At 41.7% G+C, this 19,059-nt stretch overlaps 1 protein-coding gene across 1 annotated transcript; it reads left to right on the forward strand.

The window, feature by feature from the left end:
* The first annotated feature begins 908 nt into the window (after nucleotides 1-908).
* On the forward strand, nucleotides 909-16,364 carry LOC306997599 (uncharacterized protein). Its single transcript, XM_079610943.1, has 10 exons — nucleotides 909-942; nucleotides 1,901-2,032; nucleotides 6,907-7,069; nucleotides 9,704-9,896; nucleotides 10,008-10,076; nucleotides 10,276-10,377; nucleotides 13,433-13,465; nucleotides 13,554-15,507; nucleotides 15,628-15,759; nucleotides 15,933-16,364. Exons 2-10 carry the CDS (start codon nucleotides 1,924-1,926, stop codon nucleotides 16,151-16,153), a joined length of 2,976 nt encoding a protein of 991 aa, XP_079467069.1. The 5' UTR covers nucleotides 909-942; nucleotides 1,901-1,923; the 3' UTR covers nucleotides 16,154-16,364.
* The last annotated feature ends 2,695 nt before the right edge of the window (nucleotides 16,365-19,059 follow it).

Here is a 19,059-nt window from a genome sequence, read left to right on the forward strand (position 1 = left end):
CGCCAATGTTCAAACCAAATCTACGCCCTTGTATATATATATATATATATATATATATATAGAGAGAGAGAGAGAGAGAGAGAGAGAGAGAGAGAGAGAGAGAGAGAGAGAGAGAGAGAGGGAGGGAGGGAGGGAGGGAGGGAGGGAGGGGGAGAGACAGAGCAGTATAGTCATACAAAAGAAAATAAAATGTTTAAAATAATCATGAATCAAGCTGACACATTTACATGTTTGTTTACAGGTTTATTTTGCTCTTACTTGATTTTAAAAGCCATTGGATATCCAACCCTAACCCTAACCCTAACCCTACCCTAGCCCTAGCCCTAGCTCTGCCTCTGACTGCCAGTCTGACTGAGATCTGCTCATGTTGAGATCAGCCGCCCTTCCCCCACAGCACTGATCGCGCGCGCGCCCTTCCCCCACAGCACTGACTCTGATCGCGCGCGCGCCCTCCCCCACTGGGACTGACTGCAGTGACAGAGAGATGAACTAACAGACTGACAGGTATATAGCTTAATCAGAAGTGCTGCTCAAAAGACGACAATCTGTTGTGGCTATGCGTTTTTAAAGCACTTTTACAAGGTCTAGCAGCTTCTTCGCCCTTTAATGTAAAAATACCATTAATTTATTAAAGAAATAAAAAGAAGATAATGCTGTTAAAGTACACATTAAAGTTTAATTTAGTGCCTTGACATAATCCACACCCTTCCCCCATCTTAACTCAAATAAATTCTGAAGTAGTTGTGGGACACGACCTATTTTTTTACAGTCTATGGACACGACACGTGATGAAACGACAAAAACACGTGAAATCAAAATACGTAACTACGTCATTTACGCAAGTGTCGACCGTGCGTGGATGCGTTTTCCCGGGAAATGCACACGTGACAAGACGCGAATAAGACCATAGAACAGACGACAACCCTCCACCACGCAGGAAAGGTGAGATCAAGACTTGTCCTGAAAATGCATGATAAGATAACTAAATACATTGAGAAATATGAAAGTTAATAAGATGTATGTTTATTTTATTGGTTTAATTATTTTTTTTGCTTAGAGTTTTATTTACTTATCGCTTATATTTGAGTTTGCTTCTCATTTGATGATTTGTTGCTATAAGGAAAACAGTTTGTTGTCTAACGTTACTTGTAGGCATTGACCAGTAAATATAATTTTGCTATTATTTTTTATATAATAGTTCTTTAGATTCTACAAATTAACCAAAACAACCGAGTCAGTGATAGTCTACTATGTCATTGTTTTTCTCAGAAGTGTTGTCAAATAGCTAATTTTTTACATCATTATTATTTGATATATTATTGTAATACATTATTCAATTATAAAAAAAAATCAGTGGAATGTTTTTTTATTTATTATTTATTAATTATTTTTATATTGATTGTTTTGCCCAATGACGGTACATAGACATTTTATAGTATTTTTATTGTGTTTCAAGCTCCAAAGCAGACAAAAAGCACATTAAAAATAGTCCCTATGAATCTAGCTGGTTATTGAAAATTTCCCATATGCTGTAGCTCTTAAATCAAATATGAATATACAGTAGATTTATGTCAATTGTGGTCACAGGACACACAAGAACCAATGGTTTTTGGCATCATTGACATTGCCCTTTTTTATCTAAATGCCTGTTGTAGACTGGTCACATGTGATGTCATTGAATAGAGCTCTGTGATATAATATAAAGATATACTTTAGTGTTGAACAGAAAAAAACACAACACAGGTTTGGAACAACATGAGGTTAATTTGGAACAACAATTAATGTAATTGTATGTTAATTATGTATGTTTTTGGGTGAACAAATCCAGTAAGATCAACAAGATTGTTTAAATATGCTTGTTTATTTCATTCACCTTATATTTTTTATAAATTTTTTCCAGTCATTGCAAGAAAGAAAGTCAGCATGCTGGGAAATAAAAGACGTAGAAAACCTCTGCAGGACGCTGAGCACCACATTGCCTGTGAAACCGACAAGCCTGGGCTTCAAGAGCAGTTCATCAGCAAATATAAAGGCAAGTATTTATGACTAAGCAGTTTATTGATCATGTTAATCTACATAACTGAGAATTTAATGTGAGGCGAGTCATATGGTTATTAGGCCAACTAATATCCATGTTTCACAAGTTGAAAAATATTTTTTATTTTTTTTATTGTGCAGTCAAGATTCCTGAATAGAGTTCTGCAGGCATGAGCCCTAAAACAGCAACATTTAAATGTTTGCACTTCCAGTTCTATCAACCTAACGTTAATGTTTACTTGCACATTCTTAACTCGATTGCATAATAAGCAGACAGTTCTTGTGGTCATGTAAATGCAGACTAAGGTCATCATAAACGGCTTAAGCCAATCGACACAGATAGATTTTTACCCCTTATTCCAAATTTGCATGTAAACACCTGCATTCTGTGGCTTATTGAAGTGAGCATGTGTGATGTGTGACAGGAAAGTTTACATACTGTGGATTTAAGCACATCCAGACAGAGCGAGTGTTTTCTTGACCCAAGAAACTCTTAAAATGTGTTCTCATCTCATGCAGAAGGGGTACAGTCAAAATACTGCATCCGATACTGCATGAGAGGAGAATATGTAAGTTTTCCGTTAAAATTCTGGAATACACTTGGCTTTATTTAAAGGACAAGTTCGGTATTTTACACTTAAAGCCCTGTTTACAGATCGTATCTGATGAAATCGAACGGTTAAGATTAAAATTTGGACACATGCTCCTGTCCCAAGAATTTTTGGTTTATTTCGCTTTCCCCCCCCCACCCCCACAATGGCTGTCTATGTGCACTGGAACATTCCTTCCTAAAACACATTAAACTTTCGTTTACAAAGACGTGAAACTCACCGAGTGGTCAGGGGTGTTCACTGATATGCTCACTCAAAAATCGCTGCAAAAGATGCTTTCCAACAGGTTTTATCGTAGTTTTCCTGCTCAACGGAAGAATGGGTGTGATGCGTTTGAAAAAAAATAGGTCCACAGTTTTACAACTAATGGTAAAACACCTGTTAGAAAGCATCTTTTGCAGCGATTTTTGAGTGAGCATATCAGTGAACACCCCTGACCACTCGGTGAGTTTCACGTCTTTGTAAACGAAAGTTTAATGTGTTTTAGGAAGGAATGTTCCAATGCACATAGACAGCCATTGTGGAGGTGGGGGGGGGAGCGAAATAAACCTAAAATTCTCGGGACAGCAGCATGTGTCTTTTAAACTTAACCGTTCTATTTCGTCAGAAACGATCTGAAAACAGGGCTTTAAGTGTAAAATACAGAACTTACCCTTTAACATTACAACTGACATGACATATGGAATACACAGTCAGATACACGAATGTTTAGGTTTTGAGATAATTTACCTGATTTACTTATAAAGTCTTGTGGTTTATGTGGTTATTGGTTTGCATGTAAACCAGGACAGTGCTGCCCTACAAAGGCAAAAGACCTTAACTCGTGTGTGGAACTGAGAAAAATTACTTTAAAGATTTTTAGTTGTCCCGCCAAATTTACATTAATTATAGGTAGGACACTGGAAATCTTGCAATTAGATGTTTTAGTAATGAAAATGATTTACATAAAAAAATCTTGAGCGCAACCTTGACTTTTGACCACTATTTTAAAGTTACTGTACTCTGCCTTTGTATTGTCAGCAACAAGTGAGATGTCATCCAAAAGGCAGTAACTTCCACATTATCAATATTTGGTTGCTGATCACCATTAACAAAATAATTATAGTAACAGCTGTATAAAATCTAGTGATCATGGCATTTAATTTGTATGATTTACAATTACTTATAACCATCTACTTATTACTATCCTGTAGGGGTGTAACGGTACGCAAAAATCACGGTTCGGTACGTACCTCGGTTTTAAAGTCACGATTCGGTTCATTTTCGGTACAGTAAGGGAAAGAAATGCAAAACATTAAACTGCTGGTTGTTTACTATAAACTTTTTTTTAACAATTTGTTTACACTTTTTTAAACACACTTTTTAATAAAATATAACGTTAGGCTAATAAATAAAAAAGATATAAAATAAAAAAAGAATAAGAAATAAAATACTGCTGCAAAGTTCTCCACTAAATAAAATACTCTCAAACCAATATTGGCCATGACGCTAGCTAGCGAGAGGCTGGGCTAAAGCGAGCGTGCCGTGTATGTGGTGATCTTTATTTATGCGATATTTATGTCCGAGCCCGACCCGAGAGTTAAAATCCAATTTTTTTTCTCATGCTAATGACACATGTACGTTTGTTTGTGTGGAAAGCCCGCTTTTAACAGAAAGGCATTCGGAAATGTCCACAGATGAGCGCATTAGCGTTCTTAACACAGGCGCGCTTGCACGTGTTTCGTTGTCACAGCAACATAAACAAATGTCCGCACACAGGAAGACAGATGTTATGGTAATTTTTACATGTATTTGAATCACAAAAACAATTAATCAGATTTAATCAGTGCAACGCGGAGACTTCCGACACTTACTATGTTCGTGTGGAAACTCGGAATTGACGCATGTTCCGCACACAAAACTAGCCTAATTTACGTGAAAGATTGCATTCGGTGCACATGTGCACCGTACCGAAAGTCCTGTACCGAAACGGTCCGGTACGAATACATGTACCGTTACACCCCTACTATCCTGTGCTTTGGTTGCATTCTGATGGCATTATTAATACATTAGACATGACAAAATACCTCCATTGTGGTAAGGAGTATGGTATCGAGTGACATAAGACTTGCTAAGCGCATTCAAAATGATAAAACAGATTGTTGTGCACATTCGACCCGGGGACTGGTTTATAGCGGTGGATCTAAAAGACGCATACACTTCAACGTTGAGATAACCCCTTTATCACAGGCGGTTCCCGAGATTCGTGTTCGAAGGTGTCGCGCTCCTTGTATGTTCATGAAAATTACGAATGCCATTTCCCCTTTGGGACTCAGTGGGGAGTGCGTTCTGGACTACCTCGACGACTAATGCATTTATAGCACAACCTTCTGTGTTCTGCGTCTTTTCAGTGTGTGGTGGTTTCAGCTGTCTGCCCTGTTATTGTGGTGGTGCACTTCGCTCGTCCCGCGGATTTATTCCAGACGCTGTGATTGTAGGTATAACTCGCGTAACAGCTGGTCTGATGTTGTATGCACCAGCACTTGTTGCTTCATTATATTATCACTCCCTGTGACATAGGCTATTAGTCCAGCGTTGGCTCGACGGTGTTCAGGGCGGTGCTAAAGGCGTCTGTGCAGTTTTGGCTCTCTGCCAGCTAAATGCATGAATGTTTTAACCAGGTCCGGTACCCGATCTGGGTGAGGCGGGGCTTTAGTTCTTTGTTGTATTCATCTGCTACGGCATGTGTAATTTTTCTGTCATATCCTTCGCGATCGATATCGCACGTTTGTCAATGGAGTGGGTTTAGACCGTACTAAATGTTCTGACCGCGTTTGTGCAGGACTAAGCTCTGGGGACATCAGAAGCTACAGGGACTGATGGAAGCTGTACCAAGTGCACAGGCTACACTGTAATACAATTTTAATGGACAGTAAAACAAAGGCAGAACACCGTACAATCTGATAGGTGGCATTATTTGATAGAACACCGGCACAGTATCTTCATATTGACGGGCGGCTACACAAAGGCAGAGTACCGTAACTCAATTTGAGCGTTGCAAAACAAAGCCAAAGAGCGGTAACTGGAGTTACGGTGTTCTGCCTTGGTTTCTCGTGGGCTTTTTGAAATTACTGTTAAGACAACCCATTCTTTTTTTTGAAAAAACAATATAATTGACTCAAGATACTTATCCACATGATAAAGGAGGTCTCGATTGTGCCAAAAATAACGAATTTTCGACCACAATTTAAGTCACAGTCCTTTGCCTTTGCACGGCAGAATGGATTATTTCAATAAGGTGTTTTTTGTTTGTTGTTTTTTATCAGCGTATCGGTGTGCAAGTAAACATCACGTTTATTCTACAACATAAAATACATCAGTAATGCTCTCTTGTGTGTTTTTTTTAAAAAGCCTTTACTTGTCTTGTAAAAGACAGTTGCTAACAAGCGTCTAAATGGGAGACAAGTTGTCTGGGACATTAAACACCATCAACTGAACAGATAAACTCATCTAGTCACTTTTACAGCCTCGTTGTGTTTATAATCGCACTCTTGCAAACTATTCTATACAGGTAGATTAAAGGATGTACACGGCACACAATCAGTCAACATGCATTATAAGAATGCAAAAACATTATATATATTACAAAGGGAGATGGATCTTAAAGCTTTAGAGTTCCTGTAGGCACATTTATCAACAACAACAAAAAAACCCTCTATACTTTTATCTAAACTATAGAAGCCAAATAAAACATCCATATACCACAAAGAAAACTATCCGAAAGAGATACAAATAATAAACAAACATAATTGTTTTTTAAATTAATGCAACAGAGACACATTCTAGATGAGTTGTTGAACCTTCATCATAAGGAAGTTGAAGTTTTGCAACTGTGGTGTAGTTTATAGACTAACTTTAGCTTATTTTCTGCAAATCCTATAAGGTTTTTGTGGAGGGAACCAGGGGAGGTGAACTACCCGGTTGGTCTGCAAAAATACGTCATCACTTCAGCACTCTGTTCTAAACAATATATAGCCATGATAATATTGATTGTCTAAAAAAAATTGATTACATTTTAACTGTATACTTTTAAGACTTAAAAGTATAATGTAAAGTAAAAAAAGCAAAGCATGCTTCGAGATTAGCCTGGCTATTGACTATTTTCCTTCAGTAATTTCCCTTTTACATCATATAATGTACATAATATGGTTGAGAACTTTTAGTAATAATCAAAATAATAGTTGACATTAAAGAAACTGAAGCTATTTCTCCTCTTTAGGTCGTGGAGTTTTCACCGCTGGAGCTTTCTTCAGAGGTGATTTTGTTCTTGAATACAGAGGTGAACTTCTGAGTTCACAGGAGAGTCTTGACCGAACTGAACACTACACTGAAGCTGAGAACACGTTCCTGTTTGATTTTCAGTGGCATGGCAAAAATTGGTGGTGAGTATAGAACTGTTGGATTGATGTAGTAGGGATGCTAAAATATCTGGAACTGTAAAATACTTAGTTCATGCCTGTAGTTCTGTTCGCTTGGTTCGCTTGGTCCGTGTACGCTTAATGTTCAGATTGGCATTTCTATCGTCAAACATGTTATGCTTGACCAGTCTGTCCTTTTAGGGTCACATCTTCCTGTTTTTGGTTGTTTACATGTCTCTGGTCCATGTTACGTTAATATTTCATTCGAACTGCACCAGAGTTCGTTTGGAAGCCAACTGAGACCCATTTTTTCAGCGTCTCGGTCAGTTTGTTTGGTGGCACCAGGGTTCAGATTAGGGCTGAACGATACATCGAATTTTCATCGTCATCGCGATATGAACTCCGGCGATGAACACATCGCAACAGACAGCCTGACACGATGAATAATGCCTGGTTCAGATTAGCACTAACTTACACGTTTTTGACTCCTAAAATCTTGTCGTGGACAAGAAACATGACAGACAACACGTTGCTTTCCGACCAGTCATCGCGTGCCGTCACACACACACATTCACTCGCAAACATTCACTCGCACGCACAGACACACAAACACACACTCACTGTCCCTCGCTCACTCACTCGCTCACTCACGCACGCACGCACACACACACACACACACACATACGCTCACACGCTCACTGGCGTACACACACACTCACTGTTGCACTCACTCACGTCTCGCCTCGCTCACATATTCAACCCGTCGTGGAGGACCGTTAAAGAATTAAACATGCTATAGTCTTTCTGTCATGAAGCATCGCAGACGCGACGTAGGTTGTCGCCCACTGTGACACACTATACGAGATGAAACGATCGAATCTTGCGTCCCGACGCCCGTTGTCGTTATTACGAATCACCACGACACCCATACGTCAAACGGATCGTGCCAAAATCGTGTAGCCTATTCTGAACCAGGCAGGTAATAAATGTTTGACCTATCACGCAAAGAACCTATTAAAGCACTAAGACATGGGAACAGTATAGTTAACAATCACATTTATCGCAAGTCATATCGTTATCGCAATATTAAACAATGTTATCGCACATCGCAGCTTTTCCTCATATCGTGCAGCCCTAGTTCAGATGGCAGCGTTCACACTTATTCAAATGAACAGCACTAACGGTCTAAACAAACATGCCAGGTGTGAACACACCCTAATACTTAAAATTCACCATGAACTGACACGAAGAGTACTGAGTGCAGTTTCCTTGAGTCATCAATATTTGTTTTTCCTGTATTCCCAAAAGAGAACAAAATGGTAAATTTTAGATGCGTTTATCTGAGAACTGAGAGGATGCTGCAGTGAACTATCATATAGATCAGTGGTTCTCAGATAGCCTGACTACGTCAGACTTCCTACTTCCGCTAATTTCATTTCGCTCCTGTATTCAGTCTGAGATAGCGGCCTATCTTTCAGTTTTCCACCGGCCTTCGGACGGCCGGGCCAATCAACGAACAGAGGGCGGGCTGAGAGCCGTGACGTAGACGCTAAGCGCCGAGTTTTACATGGTAGGTTAGAGAAATCGAAAACCGAAACGAGACACGGGATGCAATTCGCTCTGTTATGGAGAACCAGTGCCGCCGCTCCCACCACGCGCTGTGCGTAGGGAACCAAGAGCGGAGGAGGCACCAAAAAAATAGTGTTTCCGGGAGTCTCCCGCATATTGATAGCGGCTCACTGACGCCCGCGAATTAGTTAAAATCTCCGGAATCTAGAGCGATCGCGCCCGCGAGACAGAGACTGTGCTCCAAACCGCGTAGCGCGTGCACGGCAGAGAGGGAGAGAGAGCAAGAGAGGCGCGTGTGCCTCATGAAGCTTCTCGGGGTAGAGCGCATCATAAAGGAATTATGCTTAGGGCACCGAAATGGCTAGCAGCGGCACTGGCTGAGTTTAAAAGATATAATCCTAAATTTGAGAGTTGGCTACAAATATTTTCTTGTTTCACTCTGTCAAAAATAAGTTTAGAGGCCGTGATTGTACCGTGGATGCGTAGATTAACGACGCCTAATCTGCAAAAGTCGTTTACAGCCATGTTCACTCCGGTATTTCGCTCGCATCATCATGTGTTTACAGCAGGTTTACAGTGTAAGTTCGATCTTAGATTTGAGTTCGATGCATGATGTCTGTGGTTCAATGCGGCTGTACAGGCGCATAACATACGTCCTAACTAAACTTATCTGATTGGCTTACGGGTAACCAATGATTTTAAACTTCAGACAAGCGCCCCCTAGCGAGAGAGAAAACACTTCTCTATTATGCCATTCCAGACTCTGTCTACGAAGCAAAGTGAAGTAGCTGAGTCTGGTATTACCAGGCTAGTTCTCAGACCCTCCTCTCTGCACATTCTGTATGTCTCCTTCACCTGACATACTCAGTTGAGTTAATAGAGCCGTGTTCTGATGATGACTGATCATCTGAATAAGGTGAATTTAAACACGAGTACTTGTATTAAAACACATACAACATATACAGAGCGGTGGGTTTCCAGGACTGGAGCTCAGAACCAGTTATAAAAATGTGTATAATACATATATATATAAAAATGTCTAGCATACTAAGATTACAAGTCTTGAGTGGAAATGTTATGTCTTTGTAGCATGGATGCATCTAAAGAAGACACGTCCTTGGGAAGACTTGTCAACGATGAGACCAGAAATCCTACTTGCAAAATGAGAACCGTTGAAGTGAGCAGAAAACCTCACCTTTGTCTCTTTGCTGTACGAGACATTCTACCAGGGGAGGAAATCACTTACAATTATGGAGACTCAGATTGGCCATGGCGAATCAAGGTACTATCAAGAAAATGCTAAAGAGATTGATCAGTAATCAGTAAATTCATGATAATCTTTTACTCTCATTCTGATTAGTTACCATGTGATTGTGGTCTCATATTTCTCAAGCCTTTAAATCAAGCATCAGCAGAATCCACTGATAAAAAGCCAGCCAGCAGTTTGGGCCCGCAGAAATCGGTAAGTCCACTTCAAAACATCTGTATCATTATATTATTATTATATCATTATATTATTGACTCTTTTAGCATAGAGTTGTGTGTGAAAGGAATGATGGATAAATTGTAGGACAGCTAGAGGAATGAATGTGAACAAAGTTTTTCTGTCCTTTACAAATATCCTGAATTTGATATACACTGCTTTCTTTTCTGATATCCAGCCCCATTGTGCAGCTTCTGATTCCTCTCCTGAATTGGACATGGTGAACAGCAATGGTCCACATGAGCAGTCAGTCAAAGCAAGAACATCAAGGAATAAAATGGTAACCATGTCATACATGAAGCAACTATCTACTGATGTTTACTGCCAGCTAGTTAAAAGTGCAGTAAGTGATTTCTGAGAAACACTGTTGATATTTGAAATCGACACTCAAACACACTCCTCCCTTCATTGCTCTGCCCCCAAAATAATGAACACGCAACACAGGCAGCCACTGACTGCTCAGGTGTTCAACTAGAAAAGATCTTTATCACTGGGAAACCATAGGATGCATTTACAGGTTTGGTTTTAGTTGATTGTAGGTGCATATCCACTTCATCCAGCACACGTGTGTAATAGTAGTCGGAAGTTCGGATCATTTTACTGACTCGGATATTTGAATCTCGTTCATCAAAATGAACAAATAATTTTTCGAGTCATTTCGTTCATTTCAGCAGAATGTATTTAAAATGTAAAATGTTAGCCAAATTCCCCAAACACATCAAATGTTGATTGCATTTAGAATAAGAAAAAAATTGCAAAAGGATAAATTATGAGAAACAGAAACAATTAATTAATCTGGGTCTTCAGGGTATGCTGTCTGTTAGTTTACCTCACCTTCCGAAGCCGTTCGTTCTGGACTCCAGGACACTGGAGTTACACCTCTACTCTTTACCAGAAGTGCAGTGGGATTTTTAATGACCACAGAGAGTCAGGACCTCGGTTTAACGTCTCATCCGAAGGATGCTATGGAGTAAAATGTAGCGCCTTACTACCAACCTCTGCTAGTTAAAGGAGTAGTTAACTTCAGGATTAAAAAGTTCCTGATAATTTACTCACCCTCACATCATCCAAGATGTTCATGTCTTTCTTTCTTTAATGGAATATAAATAACTGTTTTTGAGGAAAACATTCCAGGAGAAGAGGAGATTTTTCTCCATATAGTGAATTCAATGGGGTCCGACAGTTTAAGGTCCAAATGTGAGTTTCAATGCAGCGATAAGAATAAGAAAAGTAATTCCTTACTCCTGAGGAATAAGAGTCTTATCTAGACAAACTAGCCGCCATAACAAAATAAACATTTATATACTTTTAAACCACAAATGCTCGTCTTGCACTAGCTCTGCGATGCGCCACACATTACTTCATCAGGTTGAAAGGTCATGCGTGTTCCAGTTCAAAAAGGTAGGATAGGCCGAAAAACTCTCCTCCATCTTCAAAATCGTCTGAAATGCCGTTTGTCTTAGTCTTTGCACGTTCTCTTTGTAAACACTAGGTTGGTACTTTCGCCTGCCTTCCGCGTGACCTTTTATCGTGATTACGTAATGTGTGGGGCATCAGAGCTAGTGCAAGACGGGCATTTGTGGTATATAAATGTTTATTTTGTTATAAAATGGCAAATGGTTTGTCTAGATAAGTCTCTTATTCCTTGGCTGGATCGTGTTGAGACTTTGAAGCTGCACTGAAACTCACATCTGGACCTTCGACCCGGTGGACCATTGAAGTCACTATATGGAGAAAAATCCTGGAATGTTTTCCTCAAAAAACTTCATTTCTTTTCCACTAAAGAAAGACATGGACATCTTGGATGGTGTGAGGGTGAGTAAATTATCAGGAAATTTTAATTCTGAAGTGAACTAATCCTTTAACTAGTTATTGGTTTACAGTTTTAATGTATGAACCAATGTAACTATTAACGTGACTATTGTCACAATTTGTATGTAAAGTTTGTATAAATGTTTGTTTTTTAAGAGTTTTATTATCTTATTAACGATCTTTGCTTTGAAATGTGCAAAACATGTTTCTTTATTTTTTTTGTTCACCCCTACAGTGTTTTTTCTTATCTTATATGGCTGCTACAGTTTTCAATATTGTTAATGTACATTTTATTCTTGTTTAAGCTAAATAGCTCTTTATATATCTGCAGAAGCGGTTTCAATCAAGACAGTCATCCTCAGTCGCATCCACATCTGATGCACCCTCTTCATCGGCACCCTGTGCTTTGTCCACTTGTATAGTGGCCTCATCTACCTCATGCCATCCTGCCCTGTCCTCATCACAGTCACCACCTCCTGCTCCACCCACGTCACCATCATCCTCGCCTGCGCAGCCCTCATCGCCTTCTCCTGCGCCACCCACGTCACCATCATCCTCGCCTGCGCAGCCCTCATCGCCTTCTCCTGCGCCACCCACGTCACCATCATCCTCGCCTGCGCAGCCCTCATCGCCTTCTCCTGCGCCACCCACGTCACCAACAGCCTCGCCTGCGCAGCCCTCATCGCCTTCTCCTGCGCCACCCACGTCACCAACAGCCTCGCCTGCGCAGCCCTCATCGCCTTCTCCTGCGCCACCCACGTCACCAACAGCCTCGCCTGCGCAGCCCTCATCGCCTTCTCCTGCGCCACCCACGTCACCAACAGCCTCGCCTGCGCAGCCCTCACCGCCTTCTCCTGCGCCACCCACGTCACCAACAGCCTCGCCTGCGCAGCCCTCACCGCCTTCTCCTGCGCCACCCACGTCACCAACAGCCTCGCCTGCGCAGCCCTCATCGCCTTCTCCTGCGCCACCCACGTCACCAACAGCCTCGCCTGCGCAGCCCTCATCGCCTTCTCCTGCGCCACCCACGTCACCAACAGCCTCGCCTGCGCAGCCCTCATCGCCTTCTCCTGCGCCACCCACGTCACCAACAGCCTCGCCTGCGCAGCCCTCATCGCCTTCTCCTGCGCCACCCACGTCACCAACAGCCTCGCCTGCGCAGCCCTCATCGCCTTCTCCTGCGCCACCCACGTCACCAACAGCCTCGCCTGCGCAGCCCTCATCGCCTTCTCCTGCGCCACCCACATCACCAACAGCCTCGCCTGCGCAGCCCTCATCGCCTTCTCCTGCACTGCCTTCATCATCCTCATCCTCGCCTGCTCCCCCCGTATCTTCACCTTGTGCTGCATCAACACCTGTGGTTCACTCATCACAGGTGTCTGGGACACTCTCATTAAGGGAGGTGGGTAGATTCATTTGCTGAATTATTGGGATGGTCGGGGTGTATTGCACTGGTAGAACTAACAATAGATTATATGAAATTGTATATTATTTATATTTGTTTGTATTTCTCCTTTTTCCAGATATCCTCTTTAAGGCCATCAAGAAAAAGACAGGTAATTATGACTTTGCTATCTGCAATATGATGAAATGTAATGTTACAGGAACCACTGTCATGAGTAAGTGTTAAATTCTCTCATTCAGTGTTCAGGAAGTGCCGACTGTGAAACAGATTACAGCGATGTCACAGACTACAGCGATGTTGACTACATACCAAAAATCAGCTCAGATGAATCGGATGGTAGTTCTTCTGGACATGACATGGTCAAAAGTGCTTTGATACATCCAACATCTCCCAACGAGGCAGGTAGTTCATCTGATCAATCTATGACAGTACCATCACCAAAAAAGATGAAATGCCAATCTAAAGAGACAAACACCTTATCTGGTGATAAAACTTTTATTCAGTCAATGCCATCACCAAAGCAGGAACGCAAGACATACAACAAGAAGCAGTATTGCCTTTATTGCTCTAAGCCATATTCAAAAATGGCAAGACACCTTGAATTTGTCCATCGCAACGAAGTGGGGGTTGTAAAGGCAGTAGCATTTCCAAAACATTCCAAAGAAAGACGAGTCCAGTTAAACCTCCTTAGAAAAAGGGGCAACTTTGCCCACAACACAGATGTGGTGAGACAAGGACATGGGGAGATGATTGCCTGCTACCGTCCAAAATATAGACAAAGAGCCAAAGAATTCATTCACTGCATTTACTGCCAAGGGCTTTATAACAAGCGTAGCCTTTGGAAACATATCAAAAACTGTCCCCTGAAACCTAAAGATGATGATGCCAAGGGCAGGAAAAGAGTTCGATCTCTGTGTGCTCTAAACACACCAGTCGGCTTAGAAGTGAGCAAAGGTTTCAAGAAAATACTGTCCTTTATGAACTATGATGAAGTTTCGCGTGTAGTTCATACTGACAGATGCATCATGCAGCTGGGGGAGCACATGTTCAACAGGATGGGGTCTGATGTGACCAAACATGACTACATCAGACAGAAGATGAGAGAAGTAGGCAGACTTCTTCTTGAAGCAAGGAAGATTACCCCACTGAGAACAATGGTAGACTTCTTCATACCAGCAAACTTCAAACATGTCATAGCAGCTGTTAAAGTTGTGTCTGGCTTCGATGAAGAGAAAAACACCTACCGCATTCCTTCTTTAGCTCTCAAACTTGGGCATTCTTTAAACAAGATCTCTAGTATTGTTGAGAGCAATGCCATGATGTATGGAGATCATGAGCGTGCTGAGTGTGCCCGAGACTTCAGGAAAATACACCAGGCAAGGTGGAATGAGTACATTTCTGCTGGTGCTATAACTACATTGAAAGAAGCCAAGTGGAACACACCACAGATCATTCCTTTCACTCAGGATGTCAGAGTCCTGCACACACATCTTGAAAAGAAACACAATGGGCTCCTAAGTAAGCTCAGATCTTGCCCTTCTGCTGACAGCTACACTGCTCTAGCCAAGGTCACGCTGTCTCAGGTCATCCTGTTCAACCGAAGGAGAGAAGGTGAAGTATCCCGGATGCTTTTGTCAGCTTTTAAAAGCAGGGACACTTCTGAGCTACACGAAGACATTGCCATCTGTCTGTCTGAGTTTGAGAGGAAGCTGTGTCTCCACTTCACAAGAGTTGAGATCCGTGGTAAACGAGGGAGAAAGGTTCCTGTGCTCCTCAAGCCTTCCATGGTTTCTGCCATGGAGCTGCTCGTTGAAACGCGTGAGCTTTGTGGTGTTCCAGCAGAGAATCCCTTTATGTTTGGCAGATGTGGAGCATTGTCGGCCTACAGAGGAGGAGAGTGCATCAACAAAGCTGCTTGCGAATGTGGCATAAAGAACCCTGAAGCACTGTCATCAACTAGGCTCAGGAAACACATAGCAACCATGTCTAAAATTCTTAATCTTGATGAGAATGAAGCAGACCAACTGGCTGATTTCCTTGGTCACGATATCAGAATCCACAGACAGTATTACCGGTTACCAGAGGGAACACTGCAGCTGGCAAAAATGAGTAAAGTCCTAATGGCCATGGAGAAAGGAACACTGTCTGACTACAAAGGAAAGAAACTTGATGACATTGAAATCGACCCAAATGGTTGAGTATACTTGGACTGTCTGTGTGTATTTGTGCTGTACATATTTGCTAAATTATGTATATAATTATGTCACAGATGCTAAGTATAAGCAATAAAGTGTTATTTTTTTTGTCAATTAGAGCAACTTGAGGCCCAAGGTGATTCCATGTCAAGTGATGAGGAGGATTACAGTGACCTATCTCAGACAACAGCACCAGCAGAGACTGATCAACCTGTTCAATCTGATCAATCTGTTTCACAGGAGGATCAATGTAAGAAAAATCTCTATATTGCACAAACAACAATAATCAAATAAACATGAATTATCTCCATGCAGCAATATCCAGCCAAAAGAAAAAAATCTACACATTAAGACACAGTCTTGATTTGGTCTTTACTTACTGATTTAGTTGTAATGAGAATTTACTTTTTAATTATTTCATAGGTTCTTCAAACGCTCCAAAAAAGAAATGGGAGGACAGTGAGGTAAAAGCAGTAGAGAGACACATGATGAAGTTCATCAAGACATGCAAAGTTCCTGGTAAGCAAGACTGTGAAAGATGCATTCACGCAGAGCCAGAAGCTTTGAAGCAGCGAACATGGACTGGTGTGAAAAATTATGTGCGGAACAGGATCACGACTCTTAAAAGAAAGGGTGGTTTGTAGGGAGGCACAAACACCAACACTTTGCACATTATGCTTTTTTTGTAAGAAATAGAGCTAAAGTGTAGAAATATTTTGAGGATAGAATGAAACCGAATTAGAAGTGAAAAGTTGGAGTATAAGAAGGCTAATGAAGGAGAGGATAGTAAGATAGTTAATTTTCATTATTCAGTTTTTTTTGTTCAGTTACAATGAAGTTGGATGAAACGTCATGTTAAACTTTTAGATATTTCTGTCATAGAGGGATGGGAGAATGTAAAGATAAAACAACTGGGAAGAGTGATTAGGTGTGTTGGACATCGGCTGCTGGATGTAACGGATCGGTGAGTTGCCGTGTGCAGGCGAGAGGAGCTGAAAACTGAGACGTGAGTCGGACACTTTCTGCTTTCCGTAGTGACGCAGAGCCAGAAGCTTTGAAGCAGCGAACATGGACTGGTGTGAAAAATTATGTGCGGAACAGGATCACGACTCTTAAAAGTAAGGGTGGTATGTAGGGAGGCACAAACACTTCAACACTTTGCACATTATGCTCTTTCTGTAAGAAATGGAGCTAAATTAAAAGAAATTAGGATAGGGTGTAGAAATTAAAATTGAGACGCTCATGCGGTGATTGCATACTTTACCACAGCTGAAGTGGAATAAATGCATTATTTTCCAAATACAGATATTTCATAGACATTTTCATACATTTATTGCTTAATACAGCGTCTGTTTGTACAAGAATAAAGTTCAACATAAGCCTAAATACCAATGAAGTGGGGTCTACATTGTATCAGTTTTATTTTGATAAGCATGACACAATATAACATTGCGACTACATGAAAAGCTTTCACTGTAATAAAAATAACAGTGGAACTGTGGTGACAGCATTAGTGGAACTGAAGGTGTGAGAATAAACACGTGATCGTTGCCATGCGGTGGATTCGGCCAATCGTGGATCGTGCATGATCAGCGGCTGACTTGAGTTGACTTGCATGCCGGTTAGAACTTGTGTCCGACTTCAGACAGTGACGCCCCGTGACTGTGACGTATGGCTTCAGTCTCGTGAGAGCGATTGGAGAGCAGGACTCAGCCAGTGCAATTTCTCCAGAGCAACTCACGAGGTCTGATGACGACACAACTGATCCACGATTGGCCGAATCCACCGCATGGCAACGATCAACGATCTCAAACCTTCAGTTCCACTAATGCTCACAAATCGTTTTTTTATAACTGAAAGCTTTTCATGTAGTCGCAATGTTATATTGTGTCATGTTTATCAAAATAAAACGGATACAATGTAGACCCCACTTCATTGGTATTTAGGCTTATGTTGAACTTTATTCTTGTACAAACAGACGCTGTATTAAGCAATAAATGTATGAAAATGTCTCTGAAATATCTGTGTATTTGGAAAATAATGCATTTATTCCACTTCAGCTGTGGTAAAGTATGCAATCACAGCGCGAGCGTCACTACGGAAAGCAGCGACTTTAAGTTTCAGTTTTCAGCTCCTCTCGCCTGCACGCGGCAACTCACCGATCCGTTACATCCAGCAGCCGATGTCCAACACACCTAATATAAAGGATGAAAAGAGGGAGTGAAGGTAAAGAGAATAAAAAGGGTAGGAGTGAAGGTAAAGAGGATGGAAAGAGGGAGGAGTGAAGGTAAAGAGGATGGAAAGAGGGAGGAGTGAAGGTAAAGAGGATGGAAAGAGGGAGGAGTGAAGGTAAAGAGCATGAAAAGAGGGAGGAGTGAAGGTAAAGAGGATGGAAAGAGGGAGGAGTGAAGGTAAAGAGGATGGAAAGGGGTGAAGGTAAAGAGAATAAAAAGGGTAGGAGTGAAGGTAAAGAGGATGGAAAGGGGTGAAGGTAAAGAGAATAAAAAGGGTAGGAGTGAAGGTAAAGATGATGGAAAGAGGGAGGAGTGAAGGTAAAGAGAATAAAAAGGGTAGGAGTGAAGGTAAAGAGGATGGAAAGAGGGAGGAGTGAAGGTAAAGAGGATGGAAAGAGGGAGGAGTGAAGGTAAAGAGCATGAAAAGAGGGAGGAGTGAAGGTAAAGAGGATGGAAAGAGGGAGGAGTGAAGGTAAAGAGGATGGAAAGGGGTGAAGGTAAAGAGAATAAAAAGGGTAGGAGTGAAGGTAAAGAGGATGGAAAGAGGGAGGAGTGAAGGTAAAGAGGATGGAAAGAGGGAGGAGTGAAGGTAAAGAGGATGGAAAGAGGGAGGAGGGAAGGTAAAGAGGATGGAAAGAGGGAGGAGTGAAGGTAAAGGATGGAAAGAGGGAGGAGTGAAGGTAAAGAGGATGGAAAGAGGGAGGAGGGAAGGTAAAGAGGATGGAAAGAGGGAGGAGTGAAGGTAAAGAGGATGGAAAGAGGGAGGAGTGAAGGTAAAGAGGATGGAAAGGGGTGAAGGTAAAGAGGATGGAAAGAGGGAGGAGTGAAGGTAAAGAGGATGGAAAGAGGGAGGAGTGAAGGTAAAGAGGATGGAAAGAGGGAGGAGTGAAGGTAAAGATGATGGAAAGAGGGAGGAGTGAAGGTAAAGAGGATGGAAAGAGGGAGGAGTGAAGGTAAAGAGCATGAAAAGAGGGAGGAGTGAAGGTAAAGAGGATGGAAAGAGGGAGGAGTGAAGGTAAAGAGGATGGAAAGAGGGAGGAGTGAAGGTAAAGAGGATGGAAAGAGGGAGGAGTGAAGGTAAAGATGATGGAAAGAGGGAGGAGTGAAGGTAAAGAGGATGGAAAGAGGGAGGAGTGAAGGTAAAGATGATGGAAAGAGGGAGGAGTGAAGGTAAAGAGGATGGAAAGAGGGAGGAGTGAAGGTAAAGATGATGGAAAGAGGGAGGAGTGAAGGTAAAGAGGATGGAAAGAGGGAGGAGTGAAGGTAAAGAGCATGAAAAGAGGGAGGAGTGAAGGTAAAGAGGATGGAAAGAGGGA

Source organism: Phoxinus phoxinus, assembly GCF_949152265.1.
Source record: "Phoxinus phoxinus genome assembly, chromosome: 4".
Taxonomy (NCBI): Eukaryota; Metazoa; Chordata; class Actinopteri; order Cypriniformes; family Leuciscidae; genus Phoxinus; species Phoxinus phoxinus.